General features: G+C 38.1%; 1 protein-coding gene across 1 annotated transcript; it reads right to left on the bottom strand.

Annotated features, from left to right (window-relative positions):
- Positions 1–10,015: 10,015 nt before the first annotated feature.
- Positions 10,016–16,588, bottom strand: LOC135943562 (phospholipid-transporting ATPase ABCA1-like). The gene is made up of 24 exons (XM_065490160.1): positions 16,531–16,588; positions 16,171–16,471; positions 15,903–16,109; positions 15,567–15,832; positions 15,277–15,511; positions 15,057–15,221; positions 14,799–15,006; positions 14,344–14,767; positions 14,131–14,286; positions 14,007–14,078; positions 13,819–13,957; positions 13,491–13,764; positions 13,237–13,435; positions 12,965–13,183; positions 12,659–12,916; positions 12,471–12,599; positions 12,275–12,419; positions 12,100–12,225; positions 11,812–12,039; positions 11,458–11,757; positions 11,038–11,397; positions 10,663–10,900; positions 10,361–10,607; positions 10,016–10,307 (listed from the first exon to the last, which is right to left on the bottom strand). The coding sequence occupies exons 2-24, from the start codon at positions 16,469–16,471 to the stop codon at positions 10,134–10,136; spliced, it is 5,070 nt and encodes a 1,689-aa protein (XP_065346232.1). The 5' UTR covers positions 16,531–16,588; the 3' UTR covers positions 10,016–10,133.
- Between the last annotated feature and the right edge of the window lie 869 nt (positions 16,589–17,457).

Raw genomic sequence — 17,457 nt, 5'->3', positions numbered from 1 at the left:
ATGGCGGGCAAATATTAATAACCATTGCATAACTATTGCACGAAATTAAACTTCTTCCGATATTTCCAGTAAAAACACAGAATTTCCAGGTGTCATAAAATGACAAATTCACTATGGTAGCTGTTGACTCGTTATTAAAATTCCAATGATTAAGAAAATAAATTTAAAAATGGCACAAAAGTTTTCGGCAGGTCGTGTTGCGAGCCCGCTTGGTCCAGCATTTTTACCCAAAGTTCTTACTTTTTGCATCACCTGAAAATTCTGAAAGATTTTAACCTGAACATTAAATGTCTTCGTGTATATTTTGGTGGCTAGCTGGAGGCTAACTGTCAGCAAAAAACTGAACAATCATATAATTTTCTGGTTTGCAAACTCAACTAAATTTTTTAATTTAGATTTTGGCTACGATTACCTTTAAACATTTTAGTTCTTCACGAAACAGTTTATATTTTATGTCTAATGAATATGTAACGTATTTTAACAATTTTTGAACAATTTTCCAGTTGACTTCTGGAGTCAAATCTTTTCTTTCTTGCTTCTGCGCAGTGTGATTCTCCCCCACTACTTTTCTCGAAATGCTTGACTGGCTAAGAATCCAGCAGAGAAAATCCTAAGAATGCAGAGCCAATGGCTTCTTTTGCTGCATTTCCAGCTCTTCAAAAATGTTCTTTGAAAAGCGCGTTCCTGCAATCGATGAAAACTTTTGCCATTTGAGAAAGAGCTAGCGTGCATCCGGCACAATTCCAGCGGCCAGCAGGTTGCATACTTTTTCTTCAAAGGCAAGAAACGGCTTATTGCTGAAATGTTTCAATTTTCAGAGTGGACGTGAGAAAAGAAAAAATTTTAGAGCAATTATTTAACAGTGCTGTATTTTTTAACAATTTATTTTTAGCAACGTCGTGAATGTTGTGTCAAATTCTGATTGAATTTATTTCAGCGATAAAATGGTCGTGAGACAAAAAGGGAATTTTCAAATTAAAAAGGAAGAGGATCACTGATTTATACTTTTGATCGGGTATTTTGTTCAAATCGAGAAATAAAACATTTTAGTCAGACAATGGAACGTTGAAAGCCTGATTAAAAGGAAATAAATTTATTTTTAGCCTCACCTAGTTCCCTCTCAAAATCACATGATTTTAGTAGCGCCAACAAGAAAACTGAAGGTTCATTCGGTTAACTCAGGGAGTGTGAGCCAGGTGGCAAGTGAGTCGCTGACGCGTTTTCTTTTCAACGGTCTACGGCGGGTAAAAGTAATAACAATGCACTATGCACGCATATTATTTCGCTCGAATTTAAGACTTTCAGATTTTTCAATTGTTGGAAGAATTGCTTGAGCATTAAATGAAACTTTATTGAATCCAAAAAGCTGATATAAATGTGATTCTCAAACCCACTATGATATTTGTGGACACGAAATCAATTTAAATCCCCACGCACTCAGGTTCCCAGGTAAAAATTATTACACGAATTTTCCTATGGAATACGCTTACAAGAATTAATTCCGTCTCCATTTCTAGCAAAATTTTATTGTTATTATGGAATTATATGAGGTACTCAGGGTCACAGTTATTCCCCTTGGAAAGTTAGTGTAGAGAGCCAGATGGCAGGTTAGTCGATGATGCGATTTTTTTAACGTCAAATTTAATGGAAGAAAAAAATAAATTTAAAATTGATCAATCGTTATTCTCTGGTTCGCTAACTGAATTATTTTTTTTAATTTAGATTTTGATTACGTTTACTTTTAAACATCTCCGTCCTACACGAAACAGTTAAATAATTAAATTTTATTTCTAATATATTAATTTCCACCGGCGCCCACATTCCTCTAATTGAATTCTAAAACGTTTCCGGATTTTATTTTGAATATCTTTCGGGATAAATTTTTAAAATGAAACTGCACTCATTTTATGTTAAATTCTGTCCATTACCTGTACATTCTGTTCTGTACCACAAGGAAATGTGAATTGTTCACGTGGCTCATTTCTTTGCTATAAGATTCTCTTTTGCTAAATTTGTACATGACCGGGACTTGTTAATGAAAGAATGTTTCCAGAGAGCTTTCAGCATTTTGCTTAAAAGTGGGCTAGGAGCTAGACTTTTTAAATCCACGATGGTTCTTGTGCACTTTCTCGTCGTGCTTCTTCTTATCATCCGCGTTTCTGAAGTATATATTGCAGGGGAGATGCAATTCGCACATTTGAATGTCATTTAATGGTGAACCACGTCGTGCTTCACAAGACGAGAAGTGGCTGTGAATGCCATTTACTTTTAGTGATTTTTCGCAGAACGGACAGACTGTAGAAGGATTTTCTTTTGTAGTTCCCTTCTTCAACACTTTCCCTCTGTCTCCTTCCTTGTGATCCTTCTCTATGTGATGCTCCAGCTCTTCCGCTGTTCCGAAATCTCGTCCGCAATAGTAAACCATGCAAAAGTGCAAATTGTTGTGCCGGGTAGAAATATGTGTTCGCAAATTTTTAGCAGAACATTTAACTACACAGTAAGGGCACTGCAACTTATAATCATCCTTCGATGCATCTGGAAAGGGAAAATAAAGAGAAACGTTAATGATTTAGCTGTCGATGTACCACTAAAATCATAAAACGGAAATTATTCATCCATTATTTACTTACTTTGGGAAGATCTTGCAGTTTGAGCAGCAGGATTTCCTAAAAATGTGTTGGAAATTCAATAATTTTAGAATTTACAAGAATTCCGATTTATACCGCTTTTGCAACTTGAGGAGAGAGCAGATAATTTTGATTTGTTGCAACTTGGTTCTGTGTTTGTTGTTGGTAATAATATGCTTGGTTCGGAAAATATGTATTAGCTGATAAGTACAGAAAAGATAGACAAACGTGTTTTGTGTCTCGCACATCAATCCCTTGGAAAAAATTGACTTTATCTGCTGAAACGGGGGCTTGAATTTGAGTTTTTAATAACTTTTAAAGGAATAGTTTGATAATTCTGCCATCTTTTCAGCCATTTTGACTCAAGAGATTTCGATTGAAAATATTTGTTCATTAATGCTATTAATTTAATCTACCATCGATGATTGGAGCGATTCCAGCCACATTTAGGAAGGCCTGAGAAAAGGAAGTGGATGGAGGCTGCGCTGGAAAGAAACCTCGTGGACCATGCAGGGGCGACTGCTGAGCAGCCATTTGCTGGAAATAATTCATGCTCCCTACTGCTCCCTGATTTGGCGAGAAATATTGGGTAGGTTGGGAGGGTCCTTTCCAAACGAGAGAAGTTCCACGCTTGTCAGAGGCCACTAGACAAAAACGTTTATTGGTCATTCAATAAACCAAACTGAAGAATATATTAGAAGAAAAATTCCTCCACATATAACTTATTTTGTATACAAATTATAATCATAGTTTTCAAAGCTTTCTAGTACATACCATTTACTAGACTGTGTCGAAAAACCTTTAACTTTATCTCAAGCATTCCATTATAATAAATTAATTTGTAATTAATTGATTGTTAGTTGTACACCGATGGAGTCTAATAAAATGAATAATAATATTTTTCAAAGCAAGTTTAAATAATAAAAATGTACCATTTTGGAATTCACAAGACGCGTAATGTTTGCGAACTTGAGATCCCCTTGCTTGAGCGACGTAAGGTGCTTGTTGTGGCAGAAGAAATGACCTTTGGTCGTACTGCTGAGAAATCTGACTTTGCTGGAAAGCAATGCTTGCGGCACATGGAATTTTATTTTTAAATGGTGCACGAGATACAAATTATTAAAATTGTTCACTCCATTTTTTGAGTAATTTGACGAAATCGATAATGTTTATTGAGATAAAAATGAACTATTCTACCTTCTTGGACAGCATTTGGGGGAACATTTTGCGAATGCGCTGGAGAATAAGGAAGCTGGATCGGCTGGTGGAAATTCCTTTGGTGAAATCTCTGAGGGACCTGGTGCATGCTTCTTGTGTCTGGAAAAATAATTTTAATGTTGATCTAGAGAGGTGCGATTCTTCACAAATAACATCAAACAAATTGTTAAACAAATTTAAAAAGCAATTTTAAATGCAATCCTTTGGAAAAAATTGACTTTATCTGCTGAAACGGGGGCTTGAATTTGAGTTTTTAATAACTTTTAAAGGAATATTTTGATAATTCTGCCATCTTTTCAGCCATTTTGACTCAAGAGATTTCGATTGAAAATATTTGTTCATTAATGCTATTAATTTAATCTACCATCAATGGTAGCAGCGTTTCCAACCACATTTTGCAAGGCCTGAAAAAAGGAAATGGATGGGAGCTGCGCTAGAGGGAAACCTCGTGGACCATGCAGGGGTGACTGCTGAGCAGCCATTTGCTGCAGATTCATGCTTCCTACTGCTCCCTGATTTGGAGAGAAATATTGGGTAGGTTGGGAGGGTCCTTTCCAAACGAGAGAAGTTCCACGCTTGTCAGAGGCCGCTAGACAAAACATTTATTATTCATTCAGGAATCAAAACTGAAGAAAATATAAAAAGAAAATTTCTCCAAATAACACTTGATTTTATTATCATATTTTTCAAAGCTTCCTAGTATGTACCATTTGCTAAAATGTGTCAAAAAACCTTTAACTTTATCTCAAGCATTCCATTATAATAAATAAATTTGTAATTAATTGACTGTTAGTTGTAAACCGATGGAGTCTAATAAAATGAATAATAATATTTTTCAAAGCAAGTTTAAATAATAAAAATGTACCATTTTGGAATTCACAAGACGCGTAATGTTGCGGAACTTGAGATCCCCTAGCTTGAGCGACGTAAGGTGCTTGTTGTGGCAGATGAAATGAACTTTGGTCGTAGTGCTTAGAAATCTGACTTTGCTGGAAAGCAATGCTTGCGGCACCTGGAATTTTATTTTGAAATGGTGCACGAGATACAAATTATTAAAATTGTTCACTCCATTTTTTGAGTTATTTGACGAAATCGATTATGTTTATTGAGATAAAAATGAACTATTCTACCTTCTTGGACAGCATTTGGGGGAACATTTTGCGAATGCGCTGGAGGATAAGGATGCTCGATCGGCTGGTGGATAATCCTTTGGCTAAAGCTCTGAGGGACCTGCATGCTTCTTGTGTCTGGAAAAGTAATTTTAATGCTGATCTAGAGAGGTGCGATTCTTCACAAATAACATCAAACAAATTGTTAAACAAATTTAAACAGCAATTTTCGTCGGCCTTTATCTCTCTGCCGCTGATGTCTTTTCAGAAATATAATTACTCAAAAAATACACACCTTGGTTTGCATGACTATGATGGACATTTGCATAATTTCGGATGGTAGGATTAGGCACAAATTCTGATGGATTTGAAGGGGAACATTGTCCAACTGAATATATTTGCTCGAAACCTTGACTCTGGCCACTCGAGTTATTCTGCAATTTCTTTGGTTCAGCTGTGCCTGGTAGTTGAACTTCGTCCATATAATGCAGGTCAAGCGATACTTCATGAATCGATTTTCCTAGAAAAGCAGAAAGAGAGTGAACGTGGTTCTATAGATTTTTGTAGACATTTTAATCCAGAAAGTTGCAGTATTCTAGAAGAAATCTCTATTATTCAATATTAATCATCTTTGTACAAATATAATGACAGACTAGGTTTGGCAACTAGATTAAGTTGAGTAAATTAAGATTATTTCTTAATTCCGTAGTCTTTCAAAACAAGTTTTTAAATATTTTCTTTTTAGTCTAGACCAATAAATATATATGGATGTTCAGCGGGGTCCAGATGTGCGATAAAATACGTTCGCACTGCGCAAATGCAAGATGGCGTCTGAATATGGGAAACGAAAAGCTCTATTTGGGTTGCCGTACGAGTGTCAAGAGTTAGTTTTTATAACTAATTTACCATAGTATTGATTTTGGTTTTCATAGATTGGATTCGCAATCAAACTTCCACTGTAATTCGCATTCGAAGAAGATGTGACGTCATAATGACTGGAGGAAGCTGAAATCGGATTCATATTATACACATTAAAAAATCAGAGGAAAAGAAGAAAAACATTTGCCTGTTTGATATTGCTGCGGTTGCAAGATGTGGGGCTGTCTAATTGGTTCCATTGATCGGGAAGCAGATTGAGGTGGAACGAATTGATTATTGAATGGCATCTGACCTTGCCTTGGATTGAATGGCACCTCATGCTGCTCAGCTGAAAGAAAATAAAATAAATGATTTTTCTGCTTCCTGCACTAATTTTATTTGGTAATCTGTACCAGGATATGGTGGTGGTGGGTTTTCGTTATTCCTGCAAACATATTTGTTTAAAATTCATTCCAAAACTAACAAAAGAAAAAATTCCATACCACGGGTATGAGCAATCCGCGCAGGAATTTCCACCCGCTTGCAAAGGGTTTCTATTACACGTTTTGCAAATGGCCGCCATCAAACATTCGCCTGGACGACAACTCGGCTCTTAAAATACAGTTCTGAAATAATATTTTTGTTTAGTTTTGTGGTTGCACTAATAATCGTGTATCATGCGCCGTTCAATTTCTTATTCGAATTATTAAAATATCATTAAAAGGAATTTATCAATAATAAATCTTTTTAAAAATTGGAAATCAATAGTTTTATAAAGCGTCTAAAATTACAGAGAAAAATGGATCCCTGAATTATACTTTTGATTGGGTATTTTGTTCAATTCGAGAAATCTAACATTTTAATCAGATAATGGAACGTTTAAAGCCTGATTAAAACGAAATAAATGTGGATTTATAGCCTCACCAATTCTATCGCTCAGAGTTCCCTCTCAAAATCACCTGACTTTCGTAGCGTCAGCCACAATACTCAAGGTTCTTTCGGTTAACTCAGGGCGCGTGAGCCAGGTGGCAGGATAGTCGGTGACGCCTTTTCTTCTTTAACGGTCTTTGGCGCGTAAAAATAAAAAATGCTCAACTACTGCACGTGTAGGTTATGTTTTTCCAAGTCAAAATATTTCGCTTAAAATAATTAATTCGGTCCTCACTCTTAGCTAAAATAAACTTACGATGCTGGTAACTCAATGATTGTAGACACGAGTTACTATCAGGGTCGCAGATATTCCCATTTGAAAATTCGTGTAACCTATATTTTTGCTGATTTTTTCGATTTTTTTCCCATAGGGTCCGAATACTTGGAGAATTGAATTCTTTTTATTTCCGCGTATGAATATAATTTCCAGGCATAGGTTGATAAAATTAATTTTTATAAACAGATTCCTGCAGAGAAGGTAATGTAACCTTTTTCAGTGAATCTTTACTGTATCTGAGTGCCCGAAGTTCCAAATTAATTTTTTTACTCACAAATGGGACTTAAAAAATTCTCTTAAAATGGATTATCACCATTTTCAACTAAATATTTGTTTTAACAACAAAATTATTTTAATTTAATCAGATAATGGAACGGTGAAAGCCTAATTAAAATCAAATAAAAATGCTTTTTAGCCTCACCAATTTGATCGCTCAGAGTTCCCTCTCAAAATCACCTGATTTTCGTAGCGACACCCAGAATACTGAAGGTTCTTTCGATTAACTCAGGGCGTGGAGCCAGGTGGCAGGTAAGTCGGTGACGCGTTGATTTCTTTAACGGTCTTTGGCGCGTAAAAATAAAAAACGAACACTGCTGGTAGGTTATGTTTCCCCGATTAAAATATTGCAGAATTTTCAGATGATGTAAAAGAAAATGAAACTTTCTTCAAATCACAGCTTGAAAGTGATTCTCAAACTCACTAAATATAATAGCTACTCTATGGACTCGAAAAACTTTTATGATTAAATCTAAACACCAGATCCTCCAGGGTCCTCCAAATGTTAAAATTTGCTTATTAATATGCATTTTTGCTTTAAATTTGTGTTTTCATTAATCAAAAGGAAGATTTTAGTTGGGATTAATTTATATCAAATTTTATATTTTATTGTATATGAGTGTACCGCACAAGTTAATAAATCGATCATAAATATATATCGGCATTTACAAAAGATTCATTTTTCAAACTTTTGCATCTACATTGGGATTCTTAAACCTAAAGTTTGAGCTCGTTAAAAAGGAACCGCAGACTCTTTGAACCCCTAATGGTTCTTGTGCACTGTCTCGTCGTGCTGCTCCTTCTCCTCCGCGTTTCTGAAGTACATATTTTTTGAATGTAATTGACACATTATGACATCTCGCCCCTTAGGACGAGAATGATAGCTGTAGACGTGGCCATATTGGTTTATATCAACAGGCTGAAACGTTTGACAGAACGGGCAGTAAATCATATCAACCGGAATTGTCAGATTCTTGATTTCTGCATCAGTGTGATCTTCACTTTTGTGTTTTTCCAACTCTTGATCAGTATCGAACTCTCGTCCACAAGGATACACATCACAAAACTTCAAATGATCATGATCATAAGATTTTAGATGCTTACGCCAACCATATATATTAGACGATACATGCGAACAGTATGGACACTGTACCTCCTTGGAACGCTTTGGTTCACCTGGAAAAGTGAAATGACGAAACTTATTGTGCCATTCGATTTTTGAGGACAAAATTAAAACCTCAGGAACGATTTGTACCTTGTTCATAAGCCCCGTGGGAAAGTCCGACATTCTCTGCTGAAGGTTTACCTCTTGGAATCGCTGCAAATAAATGGAAATTCGCATCTTTTATTTAACTTTAAATGATAATTTTGTTATTCTATCATCTTTGTTAAACTATTGACTTTAAAAAATGCTAGAAAATAATAAATTTTAATTTTACCTTCATCGCCAGCGTTTCCAGCAAAATTATGCGAGGAAGTTGATGGAACCTGCTGGAGCGGCTTCTGCAGAAGCATTTGCTGGATGCTTCCTGCTCTTGGAATTGAATTTTGAGTCAGTTGAAAAACACCCTCAATCCGGGATTGATTCGAACCGCTCGAAGGTCCAGGCAGGTTATAAGACACTTTTAACCAAATTATTTAGTTAACCGAAATTATAAGAATGAATGTTCTTCTTACAATGAGCAGTACTTGTTGATGGGTCAAGAATTTTGTCTTCTTGATCCTCCATCCTTGGTCTTTTCGGCAGCTGCATTTCTCCAAAATTAGAAGAGGTGTCTCGGGCTGATCGTCTATCTTGACGACTTTTAGACTCTTTTGAAACATCGGGAACATTCCTCAAGAATTGGGTCTGGCCTGTTCGGACTGCAATAATAATTTTCGGTTCGACAAAGTGATTTAATACGACTTTTAAAATAGTAGTGCAAATATTTGCAATTAATATTGACGTGGACAGCGTTTAAATGTAAAAATAGGCTGGTTGAATAAAAAAACATACCCGTCAGATCAAGTGGGGTTTCACCAAGCTGTGACGCTGGTGTTTCTTGAATTTGCCTCACTTCCCCAGCTTCTGACTCTGAACTGAAAGTTTGAGGATTAAATAAATAAAAATTTAAAGCTCGTTTAAGAATTTACCTTTGATGGTCAGTGTCGAAGGTTGTGGTTTTCCTCGGTATTCCTTTCTTCCGACCCATTCTCTCAGACTAAAATCTTCCACGGACGAGAGAAGTCGCAACGCTTGTGTTGCCCGGAGAAGAGAATTTGCCTCACTGACAACGAGTACAGCAGAAAAAATTCGAACGATTCTTTGTCATCGACGTTTTCCAGCCCATCAAAGCGCATATTTCGAATTGCTTTCTGAGAGACATTCAGCTCTTCACGATATTGATTTATTTTATAAAGAGTAGCAAAAGGGAGATGCTTTTTAAATGAGGCGCGAGAGCCAGGTGGCACACGTTTCATTTTACAACGGTCAATGACGGGTGAAATCTATTAAATTTGCATAACTATGCACGCGCATATTTTGTTCAGATTTAAATCTGTTGATTAGTTGAAAGACAGGAAATAAATAGGGAATCATTTTTTAAATGAAAGATTTATTAATTTAAAATTAAAAATCGCATATGTTCTTTTGACAAATGTCTGGGAACAAAATAAAAACAAAAGATTTGGACAAACCTGCTGCAGATTGCACAGAATAAAGAAATTTTTCTCAATGATCAGAGAAGCCGAGAAAATCAGACCTTGAAGAAAGACAGGCTTTTGAAGATATTATGACGACGCTATCAATCACTTTTAACCATTACAGAAAATACCACAAATTTTAATCAAATGAAAGCCCTAATTAATAATTGGGTCTCTCTGCTGTGCAAACGACAGGAACAACTGCTCCAAAGTTGTCTCACTCAAAGTGTAGTCCTCCAAGATGGTGTGCATGTTCTTCAAACTCTGCATTTCCTTGAACATTTCAGCCCACTTCCTTCCGGTTCCCTTGAGTTGGTAGTGCAGAAAACCCTAGAAAATCAAGAGTTTGAAGCATATCATTCGATTAAAAAAATGTGACTCACGATATGCTCGTCGATCAATTCGCACGGTGCGAATTTCATCTGGATGTCGTTCTTCAGATTGGACAGCTGCGTGACTGCAAGGGACGTTGCCTCGTCGTCGTTATTTGAGACCACCATCTGGACCTTCACCATCAGGGTGTAGCCCTGTCCGAATTTGTTCTTCAGGTGGCCGATCGGCCCGAGACAAACCAGCTTTCCGGCGACCATGATGGCAAGTCTCGAGCAAAGAGCTTCACACTCGTCCATGCTGAATTCGATATTCGATTTTATTTAATAGCTAAGATTTGGTTATTATTTTTTACTTGTGGGACGTGAGGACAATCGACTGTCCGGCCTTTTGGCACGAGGCCAGCACCTGCCAAAGCTGTCTCCTGGCAGCCGGATCGACGCCGCTTGTCGGCTCGTCGAGGAGCACGACTGGAGACTCGCCAATCAGGGCAATTCCGGCGCTCAATTTGCGCTGGTTGCCTCCGCTGTAGGTCCCAGCCGGTCTGTTCGCGTACTCCATCAAACCGAGAGCCACCAACCACTTGTTCACCACTGAAATTTTATTTTTTAATTCTTAGTGTTCGGATCTGTCAACAGGAGGCGCCTCTTTCTGGTTTCTTGCTGCTACTTGAGCACACTTGGTGGGTAAATTATTTTAATCCTGCGGTGCCATCCTCTAAATTCATTACCTTCTTTAATTTGGTCTCTGGGCATTCCGCGGAGTCGAGCGAACAAGTGCAGAGTTTCCCTGCCAGTCAGGACTCCAAGCTGTGCGTTGGTTTGAGGACAGTAGCCGATTCCTGTCAAAAATTTGCGTAGTTCACTCTTGAGTGTGAATTGTCTGAGCGAAGCATCGCCATTGGTGGGACGAACAGCCCCTGTGAGCATTTTGAACGTGGTCGACTTTCCAGCGCCGTTGACGCCGAGCAGGCCGAAACACTCGCCACGCTCCACCCTGAAACTCACGCCTTTCACTGCAAAGAAGCGATCTTTCTGCCCGAACCGTTTTTGTAGCGATTTTACAGCAAGGACTGAATCTGCAATTGGACCTACCAGAAAGACAGAAACAATGTTGTTAATGTACTTTGATACATTAATTTGTGACTCACTTTCGAAATTTTTGTCCACTCGTTTCCTCTCCTCGCGCACGTCTTCGTCTTCTTGATTGCCGTCAGCCTCGACTGTTGGCCTTATTTGTTCAGTATTGTTGTGAACCGTTTCAAAAATACGATTGGAGTAGCCGGAGTCGAGCATGAGGACTATAGTGCCCCAAAAGACAATTGCAATTGTGAAACAGATAAGTTCTTGGCCGATTCCTCCAGCTTTAACAGGCCAATAGGGTCCTTCATAATTTTTGTCGCGCCAGATGTACGAAGCAGGTTGGTAGCACATATTTTCACATAGCCTCTCTGGAATTATTTAATTTAAATTAGGAATTAACATATTTTTATTTCGGCACTAACCACAGCACATGAAAAAAGGCGACCCAAAATCACAAATTGATTTTTTTTCCGATTCAGGTATAATTTTGCAAATCGAGTTGTAAGCGGCCGTTCCAGAGAAGTGAAAGAGGCTTGAAATCAGGGTAGAATGTGGCAGAATCAGGCCGGAAATCGTTTTGACAGCTACTGTGTATTTTATTGGTGTTATCGCAGATTCCAAATCCAAAATGACAAAGTTGATGATTATACCTATACAATTAATCGATGTATAATATTGCAAGCAAGATAGAACTAATAAATAAAACTTGCCAATAAAAATGGATAGAATAGTAATGAGGCTGAATGCAGAGGGGACACTATCCGACACCATGCTGATGAAGTAAGCGAACATCGTTCCACACAGTCCATTCAACAACCAAATGCTTAACAAAACTCCTGCAAAATTTAGGTTAGTTGAGAGCAAAACTTGAGAAAACCGAAATACCCAGTGCAGGTCCGGAGGTAAAAATGTGCAACGTGTCAACCAGGTATACCACAACAAGGACGAGAATGGCCACGACCGAGCTGATCAACGCGTCAATCACAAAATAACTCAGCCAAATCAGATACGCAGGACAGCCGGTCATCATCTATATAGAAACAGTTTTGAATCTAGTTCACCTAAGATTTTAATTCATTACCTGTAACTGCTTTGATTCGAGAACCCTTTCCTGAAGAGGCAGAATCAGATTGATAGAGGTGGCGAAAATCCAGCCAAGATGTGCAAGCCCCAGCCATGTTGCGGCGACTAAACTATAATAACTGATTTTCTTCCCCTTTTGAAACACAAAAATTCAAGATGAATTTTAAAGTAAATTTAAAGTTGTACCTCAAATTCTTTTTTGAGTGGGATTGGCTGGTTTCCGGTTGAGATTTGGTACTCTGATGGAAGGTGGTAGTTCAGTAATGCGTTTGACATCAAATTCAAAGAAATTGGTGCGGAATGTGAAGTGGAAAAACTATAGAAGCCGGTGACTTTCAGGGCCTCATTTTCAGAAGTGATTTTCGCTGCAACGATGTAGTTTAATAGGTAATCCGTAAGGCTTTTGGTTCCAATATCAATTAATTTTTCTTGAAGCTCATCAACCTGACAGAAAATTAATTATCTAATAGAAATTATAAATGAAGGAAATACTTTAATTGCATTGGCTTTCCCTCGCAAGTTCTCTTCGAAGGTTTTCGCGAATAGTTCTGTCTGATTAGAAGAATCACTTTCGTATAGCACCTTCAAAGTGCCATCTGAGCTATAATATCCCAGATTTAAGGGCATCGTAGAGTTGGAGTCATGGACCACCTCCTCGCCAGGATATGACAACAAAACCGCAGTCACAGATAACAAAATAGGTAGAAGAACCTGCAAGCAACTATCAGTAGTTTTGTAGACGAATACTTAAACTCAGGACGTACCTGAAGAAGCAGGAGGAACCAGTGTTTCTTGGAGAAGGTAACTTTTTTCACTAAGAGCGCACGGAACTGCTCGAAAAAGAGGGCAATTCCGGTTAATTTGATCGTCTGGGTAATTAACGGGTTGTCCATCCCTCTGTTCGTAATGTCAAAATCACTCAAACTCTTGTTATCATATTTTCTTGCTGACAAATCTCCAACCCTATATATTAAAAAGAATTAACCCACGTAAATAAGATATTTTTAAATATGTTTACTTCAAAAACACTTCTTCCATGGTTGTGATAGAGACTCCAATACTAGAAATTCCAAGATCGTCTTTTAAAGTTTCAAGTACTTCAAATAGCCTAGGGAATTGGTCCACCTTTTCCGTTGGCAGGGTGAATGTGATAGGACCTCTATTTGCCGAGTCTGTCGTATCTTGCGAAGACTTTTCAACTATTGCTTCCGGAAGAACATTTTTGACTGCGTTCTGCAGCGAGTTTTGGTCGCAGTTATTCGTTGTCAATAGGTTCAGGCGATATCCAGCACCTTTTAAACATTTTTTTATTTAGACCGAATGTAAGGTTTTTTAAGGTGGGTTACCAAAGAGTCTCTTCAAGTACATGGTCGAGCCGCAACAGTCCATCCTTCCATGCGACATAATCGCTATTGTGTCACCCAACACGTCTGCTTCCTCCATAAAATGCGTGCTCAACAGTATGGTTTTGTTTTCCCTGAAACTCTGTTAATATTTTTTTAGGAGGGATTGTATTAAAAGGTAAAGTTAATACCAGCAGAATGTCCCAGATCTCTCGCCTTGCTTCAGGATCAAGGCCGGAAGTGGGCTCGTCCAATATCGCAACCTGCAGTTTATGGATTGAAATATATCTTCATGCCAAAATAATAAAGTTGTACCTTTGATCCTCCGACGAGGGCTATAGCCAACTGCAGTTTCCTCTTCATGCCCCCAGACAGCTCGGACACCAACGCGTCCATCTTAGAATCCAAACGAAAAGTGCGCAAAAGTTCTTTGGCTTCTATCTCTGCGTCCTTCATTGATTTTCCTTTCAACTTTTTTAAAAATTAAATTCCTATCCAAAATGCACATAGTGGTCCTGTATTTATTACCACGGCGAAGAAGACGAGGTGTTGTTTAACTGTGAGCTCTCCAAAGAGCAAGTTGTGCTGCGGACACAGCCCAATGGACTTTCTCAAAAGCGGGAGGTTGTTATTCAGATCGAGTCCCAAAACCTTCACCAAGCCATCGGAAGGAGAAATCATTCCAGTTAGAATGGACATCGTGGTCGTTTTTCCAGCGCCGTTGTGACCGAGAAGGGCCGTGATTTCGCCCTTGTAGATGTCCAGCGAGACGCCACGCACCGCCTTGACAGGTGGACCGCCCAGTTTGCCAGGATATGATTTTGTCAGGTTCCTGACGGAGATTCCAATCCTGTCATCAGCCATGTTATTCGTCAGGGGCCGTTCGTAGTTCTCTTTACTCAGGATGTCAGGGTCTTCGACTAAACGTAAAACCTTCGTTAAATTTATTTTTGTTAATTTTGTGTTACTTACTGAATTCTGATTTATTTGTTCCTCCAAACCAGTACGACTTTGTGGCAAAGAACAGATACGGCTGTTTGTAGCCGTACTCGCCAGGATTCACTTCGCTGACGTACCAGGTAATGATGGAGTAGAGGACGATGTCAATTAGATACATGATAAACACTTGTAAAATAGACACGTCTTGTGCTGATTGAGACGTGTAAAAGTTGCTCCACTGGGCACCAACGCCTATGTGGACAAGTTTACAATCGTTGGATTATTAATACAGGAAAATATACCCCTTTCCTCGAGTTTAATAACCGAATCAAAGCTGAAGAAAAGGCCCATATTAGGAAACAGCATGTAGAGACACTTGGTGAAGAATCCAGAGTTTAAGTATTTTTCAGAAGAGATGGCAAACGGCAGCATCCAGACCAACAGACTCACAATCATTGCGAAGACGGCTGAAAATATTAATTTTTAATTCATATCTCGTTCTAAATGGAAGAAAATACTTACGGCCAGAGAAGAATGTGCTGAGGGCGAAGAGGAAGACAATGGCGCTGGCACAATAAATGAAAAACATGACGAACAAAAGAGATGGACTCGTCTCGGTCAAAATGACATGTTCGTTAATTGTAGTTTTCAGAATATAAACGATGAAGGCGATGGTCAAGGCTTTGACGAGCAGAGCGTCGATGAACCAGCCAACCCAGAAAGTCCACTTTTCCATGCCCATCAGCATCATGAGTTCCTTAAGACAATTAGGATTTATTTCCCATATTTTGTAATTAATGAATTGTGAAAACCTTAGCGCCAGTTTGTTTCTCCTCGACAATTCGTTTGGTTACAGTGACACATAGGATCAAGAAACTAAACATGCAAAGATAGGGAAATATGTTGATAGGATTTTGGTCGTATGAATATGGCGGGCAAGGCATATTTTGAAGAAGAATCTGGTCGTGGATGTTTTCAGGTGGTTTCTGCTCTTCTTGGGATTGGGCGAGCTCAATGAATGCTTTGTTAGTGACCATTTGGACTCCAAGGAAGCCAGTCGATACGTATGGATTTTGAACTAAAATTATGAGTCCACTCAGAAAGCATGTTTTTTCATATAACAATAATAAATTTAAAAATACGCTTACCTAGTTCAAAATATCCTGGACATTTCGATCGGATATTAATTTGTGTATCTGTTTCAAAATTTTGCCTAATTCTGATCTTATAGTCGAGTTTCTTCGGCACCTGGCCGTTCACAGACGAGGCAGCATCTCCCTCAAAGATCAAGCCAACGATCTGTTCTGTCTTGTTGAACATCAGTAATTCTTCCTCAGTGTCAAACCCTTTAATGCCTAAAAGTTTGTATCAATCATTATAAACTGAATGAGCGATATTTAGTGCGCAAAATCCTACCATGGAATTTTCCATAATTGCTTGCTCTGGAGACCAAAGTGTCTGTGAAATTGTTTCTCGGTGCGTAGAAGACATCCCTGTCAAATAGAAGTTTGACCAAAGCTGATGGGACAAGAGGCTTGAAATAAAAGGGCTTGTTCGTTTCGCCGTCGTTATTAGACGGAAGATCATCTTTTGCAAAGAAAACAGCGTAGACTGTGAAAAGGAGGAGAGGCAGGGCGAATTCCAGCAGAGTGACGAACCACTTCCGACGCCGCACCAGGATGCTGTTCTTCCAAAACAAGACGCCCAACTGACGCATCTATAAATTCAAATTGTAAATTCAACATCTCAGGGTTTTTACGAACAAATGCAGCTCACCTTTGTCTGGAAAACGGCCCGCTAGTGTTGAAGAATTCAAATGGACTGATACACTAATCGGAAAACCAGAACTACAAATAGTGACGATTGACGTCTTTTAAAATGATTCGCCGCAACTAATTTAGTGTTTGTTTACGGCTTTTACGCATTTGGTGTTTTATTAAAAAAACAATGACGCATTTAGTCGTGTAATATTATTAAAAAATACTTTTAAAATAATCATAAGGTAATCGTGCGGTCATTTCCTTTACGTCATAAGTATGTACTAACGGCTATTTTCGAAACTTTAAATTAAAAAGTCATAAACATAACAGTCCGCAAGCCGTTTTAATAATCTCGTTTGCTGATTAATAGAATAATTCAATTTTATATAATAGGACGAGGCACAAATTTTCCATATTAGATTAACCAACACATACCTTCCAGGATCTTTAACGCATGCTCAAAAAAAAACGAAAACTTCATCCACGAAATTCATGTCAGCTGCTGATTAATACGTGCTTTCAAAGTTTTTCCATTCTTTGGCAAGGCGTAAATATTTCTAATTTATCAACTGAACTGCTTATGTTTTATTTATTTATAGAGGCCATGAAACTTTTTCTTGCAATTATTCTTTCCGTCTCCAGTCAAACTTGATGTTACGAATTTAAAACCTGCCGAATCTATTCAACTCACAATCATTCCAGACTCGAAACAAATTCCTTCCATTTAAGAATTAATTAAAAGCAAGGGAAGTTCCAGACTTTTAAGAACACTCTCTGGATTTCATAAAACATCATCTCGTCCCTTCAGAACCTTTTCTTTTTGCGGTTTTTGTGTTCGGATGGACATTTTTGGCCAAAAACATCGGATTTTAAATAAAACCAACCCCTTTAAAATTATTTAAAAATTGCTTCGCTTGTTTTTGATTTAGGGAATGCGAAAAAT

Source organism: Cloeon dipterum, chromosome 1, assembly GCF_949628265.1.
Source record: "Cloeon dipterum chromosome 1, ieCloDipt1.1, whole genome shotgun sequence".
Taxonomy (NCBI): Eukaryota; Metazoa; Arthropoda; class Insecta; order Ephemeroptera; family Baetidae; genus Cloeon; species Cloeon dipterum.
The sequence above is the reverse complement of the archived record's forward strand: the minus strand, read 5'-3'. Positions and strand labels throughout refer to the sequence as shown.